At 34.2% G+C, this 24,436-nt stretch overlaps 1 protein-coding gene across 1 annotated transcript; it reads right to left on the bottom strand.

The window, feature by feature from the left end:
- Nucleotides 1-191: 191 nt before the first annotated feature.
- Nucleotides 192-24,436, bottom strand: LOC123708479 (peroxidase). Its single transcript, XM_045659209.1, has 14 exons — nucleotides 24,330-24,436; nucleotides 20,969-21,124; nucleotides 17,508-17,584; nucleotides 15,601-15,691; nucleotides 12,142-12,333; nucleotides 11,622-11,818; nucleotides 11,343-11,516; nucleotides 5,376-5,454; nucleotides 4,937-5,082; nucleotides 4,119-4,360; nucleotides 2,873-3,005; nucleotides 1,536-1,998; nucleotides 530-676; nucleotides 192-378 (listed from the first exon to the last, which is right to left on the bottom strand). The coding sequence occupies exons 1-14, from the start codon at nucleotides 24,341-24,343 to the stop codon at nucleotides 246-248; spliced, it is 2,244 nt and encodes a 747-aa protein (XP_045515165.1). The 5' UTR covers nucleotides 24,344-24,436; the 3' UTR covers nucleotides 192-245.

Below are 24,436 nucleotides of genomic sequence, written 5' to 3'. Positions count from 1 at the left end.
ATTTACTTTTTCTTTTCTTTAGTTAAAACAGTTAATTTACTGATTAACTTTTAAACAATAAGGGAGGAAATATAATTTAATAATTATAAATTAAAATCGAATCGAATCATCATAAAAAAATTTTTTAAACCTAACCTGACAAAAACGAAACTGATATTTTGAATATTCGGTAACAGTCGTCACATTTTAAAAAAAAAACCAAATTCAATATTCAATGCTTACAAAAATACTACTGTGCTAGATTACTACTTCCCGTGAAAGGAATTAAACCCGAAACTACTCACGTATTGTTTTGCGGCACCAAATGGTACCGGCTCTGCCCATTTAGAAAAGTCCATGGATGGTAGAATACCACTTCTGCAAGGTACTCTTGGGTTCCTAAAATAATGAAGAAATTTCCATAAATTTGTGACTTTGGAAAGACAAGTGTTGAGTATAAAATCTCACTTCTAACAAATTCTACATTTACTTTGCTGATAATCGTCGTCAAGCCGTATCAAAGCCATCAAAACGAGAGCATAGTACTTACAATTCGTGGTCAGGTAGGACGAAGGGATAGACCTGGACTGTGTCAATGATGTCAGTGTTGTCACAAATCACTCGTGCGAGACGGGACTTTTTAATTTCTGTCAGTTGCTCCGGTGTGAAAGATGACGGTTGGTGTGGCAGCTCGAACCTGTATATATAATTTTCAATAATTTAAATAAAATATTCTTTATAACCGTGTAAACAAAAGTTTATACCGATTTCAAATAGCTGTCACCTTAAACTGATGTTATTTTATGTACCAAGGTTTGCCTATACCAAACATGTCCCCTCTAGAAATACATTCTAAATCTACTGAACCGATTTTCGTCAAACTTCGTTCCCTAAATCGGAATATAACTGTTTTTATTATCTCTATACGACTTTCAGTTATTCAAATTTCTGAACATTTTTTTTCGTTTTACTAATAACCTTATTTTAAGTCGGGTACTAGGATAATATATATTAGAACGTGTTATAACTTCACTAGAGCAGTGGCTTCAGCGTGCGACTCTTATTCCTGAGATCGTAGGTTCGATTAGCGGCTGTGCATTAGTGGACTTTCTGACATCGCAAGGAAACTAGCTTGCCTTAGATCCAATAAGTCGACGGCGTGTGTTAGGCACAGAAGGCTGATCTACTACCTACTCTACTATCTACTACCTACCACGTATATTTGATTAACAATATCATAGGCACTTAAGAATGTTTTAGCGCCACTATTTTTTTTTAATAATAGGAGACAAACGGGCAGGATGTAAACTGATACCGCCGCCCATAGACACATTGCCAGAAGGCTCGCCTTTCAATGTTTATGTAAAGCCTTTTCGTAGCCAGATTTTTTTTCGTATATAAGATTTGGTTATTGGTGTATTGATGGAGAAAAATTTGTAGACCTATTTTGATTAAATTATATCGATAGCACTATATTGGAATTTTAAGTAAATATAATATTACGACTTTAAATATAGGTAAGGGGCGATCAAAGAATAACAGTAATAAAATCTTACCAGAATCTGTCTCCTCTTCGTGAATAAGAGAATTGTGTTGCAATAATACAAGCGAAAGTCGGTCCCAACATGGAACCACGTAGGGGCCTCTCTGATACTCCTCCCGACCACAGATCTATATCAATCGGATGCTCGAATATTGTCTCGTACTTCCTCAATGTCTCATTGGGCATAGACCCGAACAAATCCTGGAAGGTGTTAGCATCTGACAAGCCACAGAACTTCCTGAACTCCATGTAACCGGGGATACCGAACTCCCGTCCTCTCTGCATGTTTAAGGAAACCAAATCCATGCCAAACCGGGCCCCGACCTTCTTAAAAAGATGATTAGTGACCTCTTGGGTGATAGAGTCGTCCATAGCTTGAGCAACTTGGTTCATCAGACCCATGACGTATTCGTCGAGTACACCAGCTCTGTAGAGGTCATACGGTCTACGAATAAGATCTGACAAGCGCTTTGAAGCTGGAAAATGGAAAATTCTAATTTATATACAAATTTAATTACAATAGTTTTTTATAAGGTGTATTCAGCGGGGCCGTATGGACGAAGTGGTAATTTATTTATGACCGTTGTGGTTGCACTACATATATATACGTTCAGGAAAAAAAAGATACCATATATTATTAAGATGGATCGACCCATAAACGATCTCTTCTAGGCAACCCTAGTAAGGGAAAATAAAAAAGAAATACTAATGGTAAAGTGTACAAAGTGCATTATAACTAAATTAAATAAATAAAATTACAGATAACAATGTGGTCTAGATTTACAAAACAAAAAAAACTAAAAGCTAATCGTAATAATCATTAATCACTATGGTAAGTTCTGAAATACATAAAAATAATATATATACAATTACAATTTTTATTAAAAAAAATATTTTAAAAGTCACGATTAAACAGATGGAAAGAATATTGTTAAGGGGTGTTTATGTAAATGACTTTTAAAAGGCGTTAGATTAGGTAGCTAATCGTATGGTGTCGGAGATCGTTTTCCGTTACGTTATGGCGGGGATCATAAAAACCTTTCCTACGAAGGATGAGCTGTTAATGGAATTTTAAAAATGCAACTATCAGAGTAGCGTCATATATAGTTACATATTTGTGTTGACGTATTACAAAAATGAGAATAGAAATAGTATATATCGATATATGTACCTATCTGTGCCACTTATCCCGTTGTGTCTAGCAATAAGCCAGGATGTATGTATGTGTGGACTCTGTTTCCGCACTTAGACGCTCAATAGGTCCATTGTGCAATTAAGCCAGGATTAAATATTTGCTCCACGCAAATATTTAAAATAGTTTTATCATTTCATTATTATACTAACACTTACCAATAAACTTATGCGCTTTGGACCATCTCTCTACAGCTGTGGGCAGCAAAGAATGTCCGAAACGGTAAGCAGCTGATGCAAAGGCATCGATCACATCTGCGTTTACTTCTGGATCATATCCATTCCAGTAACCCTTAAAAGTTAAATTTAACATTAGTTTTCTTAGACTACATTTAACAATAATTGTGAAATAAGCTTTTTTTACAAATTCATGTTATTAGATCGTTTCTACAATACTTATTGCGTACGTATAATAAGTACGGAACATGTAGTCTTTAGAAATAAATAACAGAAAAAGTAAATAAATGTGTTTCTGTGTGTTTTTGAGATGATATAAATGGAGTTGAGCATTTCGTACAGACTTAATAAAATGTAATAAAATATAATTGAGAACTATTTTTATGTGCATTTGTGGCACTCCTAAACAAGCCTGCTATGGTTACATTAGTACAAACCACAGAGATCAAATGTACCATATCATGATTTAGATAATATAAATATGTAAAAATAAATATATTCGACTCCTATAAATTATAACCTATATTAGACATTAGAACCGTATCGGTTAAAACTTTATCATGATATGTTCAGGTCGCGTGCGCAGCTATAATAAAAATCGATCTTAATGTATACAAACGCTGTTCAAAACACCCATGATGGGTCATCAGTCTAATTAAACCTTACTTATTATTAATCTATCTATATATTTCTCTCATAGATGATTAAAACTTGTCATACTGTTAGCGATGTAATTAAAAGTTAATTTCTACTATGAAAGGTGAAAGTCATGAAATATGATTCCCTTAGAAAAGCGAGAGTTGACGAGTTACAACTTTCCTTCATAGCATAAAAATCTAAATAATTTGTTCTATTTCTTGAAAGATTTTTCTTAATTCCGATGTTTAACATCGGATATGCGTTTGGTAATTACGTAGTAACATAATTACTCACATATAAGTGTTACACATAATCAATGCGCTGACCGCTGCAAATCATTATAAACTAATATCTATTGATTACTTATATAAGGTTAAATAAATAAACGTTGAATTTAGTTAATTATTTAACAAACGCGTAAATCCTTCCTAAGTTTTTTTAAACGTATAGTCTTAGGTTTACAGTATGTAAACCTAAGACAATAATATATATTGTCATAGAATAAGCAAGCGCAGCTTATTATTATTAGTGCACAGATCTCACAACTGTAAGATTTTCGTAAAACGTTTATATTGTATAAAAACCTTACCTCTTTTTCAAGCACCAAACCGAATTTCTCCATCACATCCTTTCCTAAGAGTATTGGCAGGAATTCGTTGTATGTAATATGTTGTATTTCGGCGATATTAATCCTTCTTGCTTCTTGGAATAGAGTTTCGTCGTCCCAATGCGGATTAACCGCTGCTAAACCTTTGGCTACTCTGTTATGTTCTCGGGCCATCAATGTATGCATCACAGTCAGTACGAGTTGCTCGTTAACACGGATTTCGCCTGAAAACAGTTAAGGTGTCTTTATATACCTTATGCTCTACGTTGGGGCAAACAATATATTGAATAAAATTGATATTATTTTATCAATCGACTACGAAGAAGGAGATTAGCAATTTGACCTGTATGCATGTGATATCCGATCCAACTGATGTTTGTCAACCAATTTACCGACAACCAAATTCATATCCTTTTAGATTTTGATTCCAAGTTTAATTAAAATCGCTTCAGTAGTTTTTGATTCATAAGTATTGTAGAGTAATGTAATAAAAAAGCAAAATATACTATTGAAAGGTATTTTAATCGGTTTAATAATTTTAAATCTTTTACACGTTACAATGTTTTATGAGCGCTTTCTGGCATCGGAAGCTCTTTGTGGGTCGCTCTGTGCGGTGTAGGTAAGCATTTATGTTACATATCGCATACAAGTAGCCATACACTTTTGTTCTAATATGAACTAGGACTTCTGCCCTGACTATAAAATCACTTAAAATAATACAACCAATTAGTTAGGTTTTAAACCTGAATTTGCTACTAAGACCTCATATGCACTACTAAATATTTAAAAGTGTTACTTACCAGCTTCAAAGCAATACATGTTTTTGTTTGGCCTTGTACAACCTTCATCTGGAATGTCGAGTTTTAATGGTAACAAGTCCTTTAGTCCATATTCTTTGAAGACCGGGTTCATTCTCAAAAGACCTCCGTAACCTGTTCTCAATTTCCTATACACAAATAAAATTTTCTTAATTATACTTGGATCTGGACCATGCAATATAATTCATCACTCATTAGCATATAAATAAATGAACTATTTTCAAAACATGCTTTTCCCGCGCGATATCGTTCTTTTTTAGTTCCATTACTTAGTAGATTACTTGATACAAAAGAAGTCTTAACGATATAATATGGATAATGAAATAAGAGTTAAGGTATAACATTTAGAAACATTAAGAACTACTAAACTAAGTATATCTAAATAATTACTTAAGCATACTTAAATAACTAAAATGTCTACCTGGAAAATTTTTCCGTAACACCATAAACTGTGTTACCATCAATGGCTCCTGTCAATGTGTTGAACGGCACTCGCGAACCTATAAACCATGATAAATTGAAGTTCAATCATTCGTAACGACAGGGTACACATCAGTACAATAAAACGATGTGCATATGTTATTAGAAAGGATAGGTAAGTACTAGAATGTGGATGGTATGGGAACATAATCATCTTATTAGGAAACTATTATTAAGTGACAGTGCGGCAGTAGGTCCCGTTATATGACAACATTTCAAAGTTCTAATCATAATATCGAATAGTTAGTTATCTGTTAATCAGGTTGACAGTCGCTCGCCCACGACGATTGCTGAAAAGCGTTTGGAACGTCGCTTGCATTTATCTTGTTTAGACAGTTATTAAGATACAGTTTTGCAAAGTAAGCCTTACAACCACTCTCAGAGATATGTGTCAACAGTGGAACTCAACAACGACATAGACTAGATTAGTGGACGTCTGATTTAAGGAATAGCAGAAAGAAAATTGAAAGATATTTGATCCAATTTGATCTCTATTGAAAACGAAACGACTACGCAGACTCGTACTTCTATAAATATATATTTATTTAGTAAAGTGCAATGTGCATATGAAATATATGCAAATATATATACTAACACAGACGCTTATCACACTTATTAATAATATAAATTTAAGAAGAACCCAAAACGGTTCAAAATATCGTGATACAAGTTCAAACACGAATGCAACTAAAATATTCTAAATATGCTGCTAATTTGTTGATATTTATGTTAACAAATCTGTATTGCCACACTTAGTAATAATTTACATATGTCCTAATATTATTAATGGTAATTTTTGTCTTTATATATTTCTGCAATAAATCTGGACACGCATCATTAGCTAACAATTTACGGTGGGATTGCTACTTATATGTTGATTTTCAAGGCCAGAATCATCAAGAATAATATACTGAGAAGTAATTCTATAGTAATACTTTATCATCGTGAAGTAATGCAATTTATATATAGTTTGAATATTTATTGTTTATTCTCAAAAAAACCTCTAGATTGAACAGGCTCATTTTAGAAAGTATTATCTTTTTATGGGTTATTAATTCTACACAGTGATTAATAATTTGATTAGCAACGTCTGAATAATTTATTTTCTTATTAAGGTATAAACCTACTTGTATACAATGTAATTAAATTCTATACAGTAAATTGTTTGTACAACGTGTACCGTAAAACCTAAAATAAATGCCTGAACATTCTCAGAAAAATCTATCGTTGTATCGTCGACCTAATTGTTTTTTCGAATAGAAATGTTTACAATATTTTTAACCGTACCGTCTTCACTCAATATTACGTCTGATTAAAGTACTTAGATTCGAAAATTCGCACTACATTATGTTTGCTTTCACTTAGCGATTCCCAAACCGGTCACATTTAGAGACTGTACAATATGATATAACAGTTAATGATCTGACTGTTGTTGAATAACACGCAATTTGCACAGATTACACTTCGGAAAACTACCAATGTTTTTGATTCAAGTGAGTGTTTGCGGCGGCGAACATTTCATAATGAATATTTTGAGTACAAGAAGTCGCCATATGCGAAGATTGCTTTCCTGTTTTAGTGCATAAGGCGTATGAAAAAACCCGAAAAAAAAACTCGGAAATTATAAAAAATAATATTTCGGAAAGTAGGGCATCTGTTCCGCGCCTGGTAGAGAAATAAGCCCATCAATTCCCCCCTCCCCCAGAATATGAAGATGCAGTTTAAACAGAGATTACCCCAGGGGGGTACCACACGTTTCCGCTGTGGAGAATCCCCCTCTGAGCGTCCATCATCGGAACAATCAGTATTCGGTGGTGGATGCACAGGCTGCCCTTCGTATTCTGGGGTGGGCAAAAACTGCTCAAAAAACTATAAGTTTCGATCTCGGGGCAAACGGAAGAATTTACCGAAGGCATCCCCTTCCACGCTCTCAGTGGACTTTACCAATGTTAGGGGGCTCAACTCTAATCTTAACGCGGTTCACTTTCACCTCGAAACTGCGAAGCCGGCCTTATTCTTCCTTACTGAGACTCAGATATCTTTCCCGGCTGATACTTCCTACCTCTCCTACCCGGGGTACAAATTGGAACATTCATTTGTGCCGCGGGCGGGAGTTTGCGTGTACGTCAGAGAGGATATCTGTTCTCGTCGCCTCGGGTCGCTTGAAGGAAGGGACCTATCTAGCCTCTGGCTGCGCGTAGACTGCGATGACCATCCGCGATTCTACGCATGCCTGTATAGGTCCCATAGCGGAAATACCGAAACTGAGCGACTCATTGAGCACATCCAAATGGCTACAGATTCCCTGCTCGAAGGGGTTCCTACCGCTGAAATCGTGATACTTGGCGATTTTAACGCTCACCATGCCGATTGGCTCGGTTCGGAAATCACCGATCACGCGGGAAGATCCTTTCACGACTTTGCTTTAGCTTACGACCTGTCACAAATGGTCCCTGCGATTACGCGAATACCAGATGTGGATGGTCATAAACCCTCTTTGTTAGACCTTCTGCTGACCTTACATCCGGAGACCTATCAAGTCTCTGTTGACCCGCCATTGGGTTCATCGGATCATTGTGTGGTCCGGAGTACTGTGCCTACTACGCGCCCTCCTCGGCCCCGTTTTTCGGGTTGTCGTCGTATTTGGCACTATCGGTCAGCAGATTGGGATGGGATGCGGTCTTTCTTTGCGTCCTACCCTTGGGGGCCTATGTGCTTTTCGTCGGAAGCTCCAGATTCCGTCGCTGCCTCTGTCGCCGAAGTGGTTCTGCAGGGCATGGAACTTTTTATTCCATTCTCTGCGGTGCCGATCGGTGGCAGGTCACAGCCCTGGTTTAAGCGTTCTTGCAAGGCGGCATCGCGTCGAAAGCGAGAATGCTTTAATGCATGGGCGGAAGCGGCGATATCTCGTGATGCCAATACCAGCGAACATAAAAAAGCATATAACTCAGCCTCCAGGTCCTTCAAACGGGAAATCGCTAAGGCAAAGTCAGAGCACATCGCCAGATTTGGCGAGAGATTGGCCCAACTCCCTTCTGGGACCCGAGCCTTCTGGTCTCTCGCCAAAGCTGTACAAGGGAATTTTTGTCAGCCATCGATACCACCGCTGCACAGAGAGGATGACTCGCTCGCCCACACTGCGAAGGAGAAGGCCGACCTCTTGGGCTGTCTCTTTGCGTCCAACTCGACTTTGGATGACCGGGGGAGATCACCACCGGCGATTTCGCGGTGTGATAACTCAATGCCGGAAATCACATTCCAGCAACGTGCTGTTCGCAGAGCACTATCTTCCTTGGACATTCATAAGTCGAGCGGGCCGGATGGTATCCCTCCAATTGTGCTGCGTACATGTGCTCCTGAGTTGGCTCCGGTCCTGACGCGCCTTTTCCGGTACCTGTACTCGCTCGGCACTGTCCCGAAGTGCTGGAAGACCGCTTCGATACATCCGATCCCTAAAAAAGGCGATCGCACTGATCCATCCAACTATCGCCCAATCGCAATAACCTCCTTGTTCTCCAAAATAATGGAATCCATTATTAATGGCCAGCTCTTGAGTTATCTAGAGGGCCACCAGCTGATTAGCGACTATCAGTACGGCTTTCGTCGTGGTCGTTCAGCTGGTGACCTTCTAGTATACCTTACTCATAGATGGGCAGAGGCAATTGAGTCCAAGGGGGAGGCACTAGCGGTTAGTTTGGACATAGTGAAAGCCTTCGATCGGGTGTGGCACAAAGCACTGCTCTCGAAGCTACCAGCCTACGGGCTTCCTGAGAAATTATGCGACTGGATCTCCAGCTTTCTAGCCGATCGGAGCATCAAGGTCGTCGTCGACGGAGCATGTTCCGACCTTAAACCCGTGAATGCTGGGGTCCCACAAGGCTGTGTTCTGTCCCCGACCCTGTTTCTTCTGCATATCAATGACATGTTGCAACTTAGCAACATTCATTGCTATGCGGACGACAGCACTGGGGATACTCTTTACACTGGCCGGGCAGGTATTTCTCGGGCAGTTGTCGATGAGTACCGGAACAAACTTGTGTCTGAAGTCGAAACTCTTTTACGTGGAGTCTCGGACTGGGGTAGACTAAACCTAGTCCAATTTAACCCCAAGAAGACACAAGTTTGCGCGTTTTCCGCGAAAAAAATACCCTTTGTCGCTACTCCTCTTTTCGAAAACACTCTTCTTGAAGCCACAGCCAGCATCGGAATACTTGGCGTTGACATATCGAACGACGTTCAGTTTCGCGGTCATTTGGAGGGAAAGGCTAAATTAGCCTCCAAAAAGCTTGGTGTGCTCAGCAAGGCGAGACGGTACTTCACTCCGGGCCACCGCTTGCAACTCTATAAAGCGCAAATACGGCCCCACATGGAATACTGTTCTCACCTCTGGGCGGGGGCTCCCCAGTACCAGCTCCTTCCACTTGACCGTATCCAACGAAGAGCGGTTCGAATCGTCGATGACCAATCCCTCTCCGAGCGGCTCGATCCTTTGGCGTTGCGTAGAGATGTGGGGTCACTCTGCATCTTCTACCGCATTTACCATGGAGAGTGTTCAGAGGAGTTGTTCGGATTAATACCTGCAGCTGAGTTTCAGCATCGGACGTCGAGGCAAAATACAAAATTCCACCCGTATCACCTCGACGTCCGACGTTCCACGACTGAGCGTTTCTCAAGGCAATTTTTGCCGCGCACCACCGCTATGTGGAACCAGCTGCCCACTGAAGTATTTCCGAACCAATTCGACTTAAGGTCCTTCAAGAAAAGAGCGTACAAATTCTTAAAAGGCCGGCAACGCACTCGCGAGCCCTCTGGCATTGAGAGTGTCCATGGGCGGCGGTATCACTTAACATCAGGTGAGCCTCCTGCCCGTTTGCCCCCTATTTTATAAAAAATAAAAAAATAAAAATAAAAAAAAATACTAATGATAAATAATGGCCAACAGGTCATCCTTATCATCAAAGGCCTTCTGTGGAATTCTCAGGAGTTTATATGATCCAAGCTTCGACTTAGACTACGGCGCCAGATATTAAAATAAGTTAATATCGATTTATACTGGGTTGTTGAATATATCTATGACAACTGTTTTAAATTTGAAATCGCTTACGCCACATGGCTATTGATAAAATTGAGAAATTGTTTTTGCATGTCATGTTTATGCCCACGCACACTTTTGTACCTACAGATAAATGTAACAAATTCATGTTCCTTGATCTATAATAAACGGTAAGGTAGGTCTGTATTTTAATTGGATATTTTTTTGTCATGTGTAATAAAGTTTTTCTTCGACAATTCTATTAATTAACAAAGTTTATTTTACGATCTTTCACAAGATTTTGAAGAAAAATATCTCCTCAATAAAATTACCTTCAACGTATATTATACAGTGTGTATGATGAAAGTGATTAATTTAATTTCAGCTGACAGTTATAGCTTTGAACAATTACGAGGTCATTACAATATGTTGTAATGTTTTACTTTATACATTTAGAAAATTGTTTTCATAATCAATACAGTATATATGCTTAGACTATTAAATTGCCTATACATATATCTTGTTTTATACAAGATATAAGAGTTTTATACTACTGCTATACGTAGTAAAGCTAACAACGGCGGATGGTATTTTCATTCGTAACAATGCCGACTTAACGGCAAGTTTCTACCCGTTTCTCGACTTGAGATTTGAATTTTACCATTAGTTAGTCAGAACTATTGTATAATTCCAGTACGTCAAAATACAATAATTTTTCATTACAAATTTGGGGATCGATTTCAAAGCATTTGTTTGAATTACTGAATAGCTTAGACACAACCTATAAATGCTTGTAATGTGTGTACAACCACGACATAGATTCTGCCTTAAAGCCCGTATTAACCCCATTACTGTAATATGATTTGCTTAACTTACCAAGCTTACATCCAGGTCTAGGTGATGGGAAGCCTCTAACGAAGTCAATGCACTTTACACCGAAGAGACGATAGAAGTAGTCATCATCAGGTATTCTGATCTCATTACAGTAGGGATGTTTCAAGTGTGGAGGACGCTTGCAGCATTCCTCAGGGTCATTGCGGTTAATCGGGTCTACAGATAAACAATCATTAGTTTCTTGCTCGTTACATTCAGGGAATTCGTATGTTTTGCCTCCATAACTCAAGTTTTTTATTAACGTAAATTTATGTAAATTACCTAAAGGTGTTCCAGTAAGAGTATAATCGTGATCCATGAATTGTCCCCACGCAATAACCATGACTGTTCCAGCATGGTCATGGAAGCCATCATCAGGGTGCATGGTTCTTGAGACAACCCGGGATAGCGGTAGATCCCGCCCCGTATGCGCAATACGAGGTGCGTTAATGCCATCAGCGAATAATGGACCAATTAATCTGCAAACGATTTTCTAATATAATAAAAATTTCATACATAATTTTTTCTCTCCTTCCCTCTTCCCAGTATAGGTTATTTACAGAAGACGAAGTGTTTATCTATCTCTATAGCTATACTCATCATTTCGATTTAGTGGTTTAAGTTGTGAAGTCACCAGGATTTCATAATGAACAAACACTTCAGAAAATGATGCATTAATATTTAATGTAGGTAAAAGTTGCGTATCTGTTTTTTACAGACGTATCTACGTACGTGTACGTGTACGTATACGTATGATTGGCGTTACAAATTGCATATACTTTTACGTGAAAATATTGTTTACCTTTGGAATGGCGCCATAGTAGCACCCCATGTTGGATGCTGAAGGTTGTTACATAGACCATCAAGTCTTCGGTATTTTCCAGCGCGGCACTCGACGTGGGAAAAGACGGGTGGGCAAACTTCTCTGATTAGAGTTCTGGATGTATCTATGAGAGGTAAACCTTTCTCTATCTCTTCGTAGGTGAGACCGTACCTGAGGAATAATAGTTATTATTTATGAAATTTATAATGTATAATTAAGTTATAGTGATACCGGAAGAAGTCTGCCTGACGCACCATTGGGGAATTCACTTATAATACAATTATTATTTAATTAAAATTAACCGAATTATCATAGGAATTAGTAGTTAAGTTGTTGCATTAATATGGGGTATACAATGACCTTCATACATATTTTAAGCAAATTATACCTCCATAGTGCTTTATTACCAATTAAATCTGCAATACATAACAGTAATTGCAATTATTACACGAAAGAGTATTTCAAAAGCAATGAAAATTTTAAACTAGATCAAGGAGATATTCAAAATTTCGAAAATTAAAAAAAAAGTACGCCATTTACTACTTTAAATCTATTAAGCGAAATAATAGATTTTTACAACCAAGCAACTGAGATAGTGTGTAATTTCACAAATACATTGCCGACCATGAAAAATACGTTACATAATACGCTAATTATATACGTTTATTTATCTATTTACACATTACATAATAAATTTATATGAAATAAAATTAAAATAAATATATGGGTGAGTAGTCTCTTCAAAGGGAATGTCAAATGACTGAACCCGGAAGTTGCGGATAAAGCCTACAGTAATAGATAGACATGTTTCGTTTGTATCTGTGACACAAAGGATATCCTCTGAACGAACCAGTTACATTGCACAATAACGAAAGTGTTGCTTATCAATATTTCATACAATACATCTGATTATTTAGAAACAATACAATATACGATCCAGTCCCACTTATGTCAATCAAACGATCGCCCCTGGCGTTATGTTCACCTTCAAGATTTCTGTTATACGAACCTTGAACAACGTGCAACTACCATTGTGCTTTATAAGCTATATTAAAACCAAAGCAAAGGACTATCAGTCTGAAATCTCTGTGTTAATATCTTTAAGTAAACGTATGTTTAACTAACGAAATATAACAAAAAATAGTGGATGTAGATTTTAGCGTGGCTTTACTCTAGGGTCGTAACTGCGACGATTTAGGCAATCGCCACGCTTATAAAACTAAGAAAGCCTGTGCGAGCAAAATGTACAGCATTGGCTCGTACATAGTCATTCAATTATTATATTATAATTTATTTATTTGCATCATAAAGTTTACACTGTCTTCTACTCATAGATTAACTTAAATTTTAAATTATTTTAAGATATAATGTCTTAATCTATATGTCTGCCCTTGATTTAATTTTTTGTAAACAAGGCGAAAGGGCATATACGCCAGCGGTGATGAAAGACATTACGCAAGTGACTATAATTACAACGTTTAGATTATGAAGATATGTCATACAAGATTAATTACTTTATTGTGGCGCAAGCCGAATATTAGTAATAGATAATTTATAATCTTATTATGAATTTTGTAAATTTCGTAAAAAGTGTATATTTTAAGAAAGAAAAGCTTCATTATACGTAATAAATAACGATGTTTAGTTAAAAAGAAAGTCCAATAGGATTAACTTAGTGCCGTGGGTAGCTAGTCCCTTCCATTTGACATAATAACGGTACTTGATATAATAATGTAAATATAACATTTACTATTTTATACTTAAACTATTGTTGCGTTATAAGAATACTTTCCGTTCATAACGATTAGCGAATGTATAAAGTTTTGAGTCATTCGTGAAAATTTTGCTTTTAAGAAAGTGGTTAAAGATGAAAGGGCTCTCTGAAGGAGAAAAAAAAGTGTGTGTATTTATATAAACGCGTTAAAAGTTACACTTCTTTGACGTAACAAGATAATTTTTTTTTTTAAATCTTTGGCCTTATTCTACGTTTGTAGAAAAAACGACACAAACAATTGAAACTAAAATGTTGACTATAACTAACTTCAGGGCGTCGGTTTTTTGTGACGGTGTGTGCGCGCATCGAAAAAATTTACTTTCATCATTTTCCCTAATGCGCCAAAAAAAAAGTTATCTTCAAAAGCGTTGGACGAAGAAAGTGCGTTTTTGAGTAGCTTTTTGTAGGTCTGCGTCGTGTATGATGTGCTGTGATCGGTGTTTACACATAAAGTCTACATATAGCATTTTAGTTTTATGCTTGTTCTTTTTAATTAGATTAAAATTAATTCATAATTTTTACTTGGACTGACAAACCAACAAGATATTTTTTTCGCCTGTTGTCAAACTAACTGAAAAACAATACGGCCATTCAAAATCATCTTAACAAAATAAAAAAATAATATATATGATAGTTATGTCATCTATCAGTTAAATGTGTTAATTATAATTGGTAGTTTCCGCATCGTGATCGCATCATGGTCAAGATTTATTGAACAAAAGCACGGATCTAGATCGAAGACAGACTTAAGGTCAAATTTCGTATTAATCAATGTAAAGGCCATATAAGCAAATGTCACTTGTCAGTGAGACAGCGCTTCAATTAATTATTTAATAGTCTGTGGCGATGAAATGTAATCATGAAATTCAATCTCATTGTGTAACTTTTTTTGCCTTTAATGGCTATTAAAGGCAAAAAAAGTGTGATTAGACCTTTTATTCCTAATTCACATTTTTATATTCAGTAAGATATGCATGAAAACAGCATAATTTATCATGTCTCCTTCAGCTAAGTTTGACAACATTGCATTTTATTTTCAATATATTGCATCGTTTATAACGTTTCCATATTCCTATAAGTTATATGATTCATTGTCCCCAACCAAATAAATGTATTTAGTTTCACATTATAATGAGGTATCATTTTTAATTATACAAACCAAACAATACCATACCAAGTTCAAATTATCATAGAAAATTCTGAATTTATTAACTTAAGTGTAAGATTCAATCAGCAGTGTTGGCCTAGTGGATTCAGCGTGCAACTATCATCCCTGAGGTCGTAGGTTCGATCCACGGCTGTGCACGGAATGGACTTTCTTTCTATGTGCACATTAAACATTCGCCTCGGACTATTAGATTAAAAAATGATCATGAAACAGATACAGAAATCTGAGGCTAATCTAAAAAGGTTGTAGTGCCATTGAGTTTTTTTTTATAACATTCATTTTACAATGCGGGTTTAATTGTCACAATATAGTTATTAAAATTTTAATGAAACATATTCCTGACCACATGACCATATTAATCACGCGACATTTCAGCACAGTTATTATAAGTTTTATTATAAAATTAAACATTATTCTATTATCTTGATCTACATTATTTTAAATGTCAAATGACTCACAGTCAACAAAGACGTTAAACAGAAGTAAAAGTACTTACGTGCGCGCCAGACTGATAGAAATGTCAAGAATAAGTTCGCCCACACTGGCAAAGTCTTCAGCGTGCCAGTCGCCTTTTGGTTGAGACACCACTGCAAATTAATATTAGAGCTGACAATAAAATCACGATTCAATACAAAAGTTAAGTACAGAATTGCTGACGCTTGTCACTTGTGTAATTGCTTTCAATACAAAAACATCGTTCTAACGATAGTAAGGAAATATTTTTAAAAATTGTGTGCGTGTATCTACTAGTGTACACACGTAAGATGTGAAACTTCTTTATGACCTTATTTTTTGAAAAATGATCCCATATGCAACTTTACAGAAATTGGTTAAATAAAGTTAAATTAGATAAAGTTAGAACAAAAGGCTTTTCATTTTACCTTATTACTACTAAGATTATTACAGAATTTTATCAATTGCAATATAGTTATTACTATCATTGTTATCGTTATTATATACTTTTTGTTAATAATGGCTTCGAATCTCTTCAAGGAACAAGAAAAAGATGGCACGTAACGGAAAACCTCGACGGTAATTTTTTTCCAACGCCGATAAAGAAGTTTCACTTCAAAAATAAAATCACTAATAAAATATTTATTGTATGTGTCCTATTTGGATACGGTAAGAGTACAAACATCGTATAGGTTTATGGCGTCCTGTATGGACGTATGTACGTATGTATATCTATAAAACATTGAAGAGGGTTACCGATATTTGTTTAAAAGTCGTGAATAGATTAAATAAAGTTTTTATCATAAACAATTCATTTTACTGTCTATAGAACTATTATTTCCTTTTGTACCTAGCTACAACAATTTGTTCAGGCACTGGAGGCTATGAACATATGTCCTTAGTACCTTCCAAAGGTGTAAATTTCTTCTATCATTTTAAAACCTAAAATTTACGCCTACGTGAGTCTACATAACTTACAATAAGATACGGTAAAATATCAATAGAACGGGCCAGACATCGTAATAATTGCTGTAAATGGTTATGGTACAGTCATAAAACGAACTTTTCGTAAATTGTATTTATTATTAAAATGTTTAATATTGAACTTCTATATTGAACTATAATTAAAGGCAACGATAATATGCAACGTACAAATATGTCAAAATGTAATTATGATTAAAATGCTACCAGGTCAAATGATTATAAAAAGGTCCAGTTTGCACAGATTTTATGTTCAACTAATATTGCGTAAAGTATGTTTAAAATATGAAAGAGTTGCAGTTTGTTGGAGATTAATTGAAAAGTAATCATTTTGCGCAAATATTCACGACAAGATATAAAACCATTCTAGATTATTTAATGACTATTGGCTTTTAACGCCTTGAAATTGTGAATTAGAATTTTAAAATTCTAATTAAAATCGTTCATAAGATCTATAACGTAGGCAAAGTTCTACCAGTCCCACCTTTCATTAACTATTCATGGTATCCCACCTTTCATTATATATTCATATTCATGGTATATACGCGATAATGATAAGTAAACGCGTATTCAAAAAAGTTTTTATTTATATTGGAAATCATTCTCGTAAACACAAATCTAGCTACAAGTTAAATTTTTGTTGATATATAAAAGTTGTTTAATTTTAGATTATTTTTTATTTAAAAATGAATAATTGTTTTATATATTAACTGTTTTGTAATGTTTGTTCGACGTATATATAAACTACAGATGAGTATCTGGTCACCCATAACGCAAGGATGTCCCTAGTATGAGTTATAGTTACCACATAGTTTCGCCATTCGTGAATAAATAAAAAATCGTAATATTATACTAAAAGTAGAACAATATTCCCTACACCCAAACTTATAAGATCTGTTCTTTAGGCATCAAAGATTATCGAAGCGTTACGAACTCGCTTTCGCATTTCATTATAGCAAAATTACTTACATATTCTCGATCTCGCATCCAGATAAGCTTGGTTTATCGCTTCGTAAGTAATACATGTGTGTTGGCCATCATATGCACTGAAACAATAAAATATATTAATCTATGGATGTAAGAAGTAGGCCGAATATCAATTATTATTTTTTTACTACTTTGAAACAATTTCATGATTTTCGTTTTTAATAAGCAAACTACGGCAAAACTGTTTTTTTAACGAATTTTTGTGTGAAGGGTTGATGGTTGCGGATGTTCACGAGAAAGTTATAAGTAGTTTTGCTAATAAATACGGTAGTTAAAGGAAATAGTATTTATTTGTATTTTTAATGGCCATCCACTTTTTAGTGGGTCAAATTAATATACATGAGCACAATAAAAGTTAATATAAAGTCTATTGGCCTACAAATAACATATAATCGCCTCGTTATTTTATTCTTGTTTCCGGTTTCTGATCACAAAATACTAGGTGACCCAACAGGCATTTAAGTATTTATATCCTTTTAATTGAATTGTTTATTATAATAGAGTATTTGGTTAGCCTTTTGTTTCTGACACACATTAAATTGCATGTATACATACACAGAAAAAAACAAAAGGTGCACAGTCATTGTTCGAACGCTCGATTTCAAATTTTTGAACAACAGTACTACTAATGACTATGCTAACAGTTTTCTACTATTATTATTTATTCTCACATAATACCAAATAAACGTATTTTATTTGGTATGGATGTCACTAAGTAGCATGAATGTAATCTAATTATAACATTAGCATACAAGTCTAAATTATAAAGAAAAACACACGATTTACGAGGAACATCGTAGGCCGTTTCTCAGAAAGTGAGTGACTTTTACGTAAGTATTTTAACTCGTCAATCATGTTGGCACTCGCGGCTTCCACAGTAATGATATAATGTTACTACTTGATAATTTTTATTATTCATTAACATAACAACAAATGAATTGTTTTCGCTTACACAACGAAACTCCGATAATTAATTCTCAATCACATTTATTACAGTTTATTCACGTGAACACGTTTCAAACAAACAATTAGAACATATTTTAAACTTCTAGTTTTGTTTTACAAATGGATAGCTTTATACTTTTTTGTTTAAAATAAAGTAAAAAAGTTAAGTTAATAGAGTTCCGTAAAAAGCCTAATTGGCTACCTAAGTATACTGCTATGGAATTCCTTACCTATTTATACCAGACGAGCTCAGTCTTTAAATTTGTTTAAAAATCTTCTTTTTGATCATTTTTATTCCGATACGTAATTCGCTACTTCTTATATATATTAATTGTGACTCAATTAACCCTTGGCTTAGCTTTTACATTTTTGTTTATAGATATTATTGTTCATTTATTTATTTTTTCTTTTTTCTTTAGATTTTACTTTATTTTAGTTAGTGTTTTATGTTATTTTGAGTTTTCTTTTTGTTAATTATTTTGGCACTTATTGTACTTTAACCTCTGTAGATGTTTATTTTTCTTTGTTGTTCCAAATTAGGGTTGCCTGGAAGAAATCGCTGGTTAGCGATAATGCCGCCTGTTACCTAATAACTTATGTAACCTGCTTTTTTTATATGTATGTTTTTGTATAAAGTAACGAAGTGTAAATACATCTATATATATAAAAATGAATCCCTATTTCCCTTGGTCATTGACAAAATGCGTGCTGCAAATATCGTCAGAGAGGATGTAAGAAAAATGAATATCGTCGACATACACAAAATAATTTTCCTCGCGCAAACAAGTTCTTTACATTGTTGTATTTATAAACATATTAACAGCCTATAAATTAATTCATCAAACAAGCCTAAACGGGCGTCGATCCATAGAAAGCTCACATAACAACTTTTAAGTTCCTACAGATAACATTTGACTTGTTTCCGTTATCTGGTAGGTTTCTCGAACGGTAATTTATAGTTCTAATGTATTTGTGAATATCGTGGACAAACTATTTGAGAGGGTCAGACCGTTACTTCACTTGACAACTTTGAGCCGTGTTTGTCATTTTGTTTGTTTTTTAAACATGGAATATTAATTATGGGAAATCATATCAATAAACAAAATTTATTTTGCTTTTATAGATTTCCGCGAGCTCTATAAGCAATGAATCTTTTTATTTTAAGAGTCATTTTCGGTCATATAAGTTTAGGTATAAATTAAAAAGCTACTTTCGATGCCTTAATTATAAATAATATAAATTGTTATGTACAAGTGTTAGCTACGTTATTCGTGTTACATTCTTATTGAGCATTCTGTTAAGCGAGCTAGATCTTGATATCCATAGTTTAAAAAAAAAAATGAAAATGTAAAATTTAGTTATCACGTAATTTTTGTTTTAATTATTTAATCTCTTCGTGATTTTTATTATTGCATAAATATTTTATTTTATTTTTCTTGTATCAGTATGCCGAGCGTTGGCAAGCATTTATAAATGTTGAGTTATTTGTTTTTTACAAGCCACTCCAGATAAAGTATAATATCGAAGTGAACAGTTAATCAGACACGCCCTTTACTAGTTTCCGGATGATCCTTTTACTTACATTCACAAAACCGGTCATCGTAAGCGAAAGGATTTTGAAAGTGAACGTTGTTCTGCTTGTTACCTAATATACTGTCTCAAAACTTACTGATGAGCATGTATTACCGCATCTTTATGATTGTTACGTATAAGTTCTTTTATATATTGCATAAGTTTTTCGGAATAAAAATCAGAAATTTCTTTTACATTATAATTAATTATCTTCTATATAGATGAGTATTAAATTATAACTTAAAATAAACTATTACTTTTTATAAAGTGTAGGGGGCAAACCTAACTACGGAACAGCCAAAAGAGACAACCACCGCAGCCCATGAACACTAATGTCACTGGGTGTGTTGCGGCTTTTAGGGAGGAGTATGTCTTTTTGCTTTGGAGGACTGAAAGCCGGTTCCATAGAGGAGCGGAATATGGAAGACTTCTAGCCATCGGTTTGTTTCCAGTCGACGAGTATTCTTTAAACTCTTATGGACTACTAAATTGATTATGTGGTAAGCAATGAACTGACAAATTATCTAGATTTTTTTGTGATTTGATTTTTACGTTCTAATTACTGTTAAGTGATACGGCAGCCCAAGGGCGCTCAAGTGCGTTGCCAGCCTTTTAACAATTTCTACTGTTTTCTTAAAGGAACCTAAGTATAATTAGTTCGGAAATACTTCAGTAGGTAGCTGATTCCAAGTAGTGGCGGTGCTCACTAAAATTGCCTTTAATTACGCTCAGATATATATGAGATATATGATACGGGTGGAATTTCTGCCTCAATGTCCTATGAGGAAACTGATCTGCAGGTATCAATCCAAACAAAACCTCAGAAGACTCTCCGTGTTAAATATTGTTTACGATTGTAGAGGTAAGGGAGTTAAAAGTAGAAAACATGTGTTATGTGCTAAAAGTAATAAATGATATATACTTACAAATTTCCTTTTAAGAGATTTAAGCTGTAGTCATATGCTGAGGAGCGTCCAGGTCCAGTCAGATATAATGCACAGTCATCATCTCCTTGTGTTGCAAGGGGGGCGATGGGCGTCAGGGACGTAGCGTATGCACTAAACAGCGCTATCAAAAGCGCTCTGAAAAAATAAATTACCAGATAAAAACATTATAAAGCTTCTATTAATTAATATTAAAAGTAAGCATTATTTAATTAATGAAAGCCACTAACTTATAAAAAAATACTAGTGTTTATACTTAGTACAATTTAATTTTGTGTTTTATTATAAAATGATTGTCTTCTTCAAAGATTTTTCATCGATTGTGATATTAGTTGCTAGGAAGTAATTCTTCTCAGAAGTTTTACCATTATGCCGTAACATCCTAATATGTATCTACAATAATTCTATGAAACTACTTTATAATTTTTTACGGTTTCTAAATAAATTTGCAATGTAAATAAATATTCCGAACAACTAAAAGAAGAAATACTTTGGCGTCGAAACAAAAGACGGTTTCGATTGAGTGATAAAATTAAATATTTCATTACTAACATTGTTTACTTCGACATTTTTATTACAAGAATTCCACAAATTACTTAAATTCTTATATGTTATAAGTCGATGTGAGGTAAAAAGAGCGAATCAATCAGATACTAAACTGAAATGTTGAAACTATTACAACGGATAAATTAAATTCTTGTCATCCTTTATTTTTAGGTTAAAATAATCTATAAAAGGATTATGTAACACACGTCTCTTTACTTTACGCTTATGCGGAAGTTATAATTTATTCAGCGTTATGATTAAGTTATATATATGAAACATATGCAGAATTTAAATAAATAAAAGTGTTAAGAAGTTGTCTTTTACTTTTCGTAATGGTCTAAATTTAAATAAAAATAGATTGTTCTTAGATTGAGTTTATCATCTACAAAAATTTTAAATGACAGAGATACTGGCTGTCTATAATAATGTATGTATGTCACCATTTTATTGATAGCAAAAACTGATATAACTTGATTTTATTGGACTTCCATTAAATCAGACTTACGTGAAATAAATCTATTTGACTTACGCCATATGTTCGTAATGTTTTACTGTATAATTTCAATTTAATTATTTGGTTTGAACATAGTTCCACAAATCATAAATTTAAAAAGAATTGCTTCAACAACTGTTGAAATTATAATTATGTACCCAACCAAATAAATAAATAGAAATTCTATAAAAAATTAAACATTTCCTTCCTAAATTCTTTTAGCATGACAGTAGTCTGTGCGTCACCACCACTCTCAGATCCCCATTATTGTCTTGTCTCCTTCATCCACGTATTATTATATACAAATAAACTAACGCGATAGATAATCAATCGAGGTAAATAATATTTTCTTCTCTTTAAGCAAACTTTCTTAATCGGAGATAACAAATGATTTGTATAGCTCGACAGTTTCTTTATATGTTATGAGCTCGCCTTTATGTTCTATATAAATTTAAAGAACTCAATCGAATAATGAACAAATTTTTAACATTCGTAAGTTATGTCTACGTACAAACAAAACATTACTTAACAATGAAGGTAAATGCAAAGCTCTTGTATAATAAAATGTATTCGTGTCTATGCCCCACTGACCGTAAGAACTCCGCGATGAGAAACGACCTGTCATCCACAGTGATCACCTACTTCCGTAACAATAAGTTGAATGAATTATGGAAACTACGTTTTTGTATTTAAAAGATACTGTTACAATTATTGTACTAAGGATGACGCATTAACTTAATTTTAAATAAAATAACTTCCATATTCTGAAAAATCTAGGTTAATTTTTCGTAGTTTCTCTAGTTATGTCAGTAATTTTCGTCTCGAAATATTCGTAGTATAATTGTTTTTGGATTTTACTAATGATGGCCCATAATCAGTTTTACGACGACTAAATGAATGTTTATATTAATATATACATTACAAGTAATTACAATCGAATAAAATTGTGAACCATGGTGATCATATCAATTAACACAGTCCATGTATTCGCATACCATCGCCAAAATAGCTAATAGAAAAAGGTTGTTGTAATGTTAATCATCAAAACGAGTAAAAAGGTCCTCAACGACTTTTAGAAAACTAGTCGTATTGGTGCCGTACTGGTAGAATGTTCGGAATCGCATTTTGGGTTAACAGCTTTGGAACTATTCGGTAAACATTAACCTTAAAATTTCACCTTGAATTACGTTTTTGGATTTCGACAGTCTGAAATCATTTTATAATTATTGTTGCAAAATAAATTAAATATTCGATCGCCTTGTAGGAGAGATGTGAAGCCTGGCGTAGTTTTAGGGTACTTGTGACAATGTTACCATAACATCTTCTATCTATACAAACAACGATTATATCTTTAATCACAAATTACTGTGATGTAATTATTGTTAATAACATTTTTTACGTTATACCAAACAATTTTTCTATATGTCTTTCTATATCTATCCATTAATATTGATTTGTAATATCCTATTCAGTTACTTAATTTATTTTGATATTGTTAAATCAAAAAGTTTTTATTCTTGAGTAAAATTGAAAACAATTTTTTGACTATGCTAATCTGTGCATATATATTATTAATTATGACAGTTTTATGGCTAACCCGATTTTAGGAATATCAGATAGCGGTATATTTGTGATTGGACATATTCTGGTTTTGTTTCCTCTCTATTTGAGACATGTGGTATTTGATTGGGAAATTCACGTCAGTTAGGTTAGACGGTGTAAGTTAAGTACATATTTATTTAGTATCGACCACCCGTTACTCTGACCGCATTATATACAAGGCTCACAAATGAATTATGATACTTTTAGAACATAGTTTTAAATGTATTTAAATTTAAAAAGCAAGTAAATATAGTAAAATTATTATGAATATTTCAAATGTGGTAATTATTTTATTAATTATAAGGTAATTATTATAAAATAGATATTAAATATTTTCTTTAAAATTTCACGCAAAAACACCTAATATTATTTTCATAAATTGGCGATAAATACTCACAGTAACAAATAATATAAATCCAATAAAATGATAATTTTATAGCAATGAACATCTAAAAATTTAAATTAAAAACATCGAATCGCTACGAATGTAGACATCATTCGTAGCTAACCGTCATATAAAAGATTTAAACGGCACTCACATATATTATTAATTAATATATTTGAAATGTGTGAAAATAAATGGCCTGATTTTATTAAATGTAATTGCATTAGCTTTTCTATCAAATTTAACAAATAAAACAATTTTCAAATCACAACTCAACAGTTATCTTATGCATCAAAGATAAACTAAGAGAAAATTACCTTGAAATCATCATTCACACAACACAGACACAGCACAGTTAAACACAATGTATGCACAGAATTAGGGCAGTTATTTTCATTCTTGGCGTGCTTTCAATGCAGCGCCG

The sequence above is a fragment of the Pieris brassicae genome, chromosome 4 (assembly GCF_905147105.1).
Source record: "Pieris brassicae chromosome 4, ilPieBrab1.1, whole genome shotgun sequence".
Classification (NCBI taxonomy): Eukaryota; Metazoa; Arthropoda; class Insecta; order Lepidoptera; family Pieridae; genus Pieris; species Pieris brassicae.
This window is presented reverse-complemented; position numbering and strand designations above follow the sequence as displayed.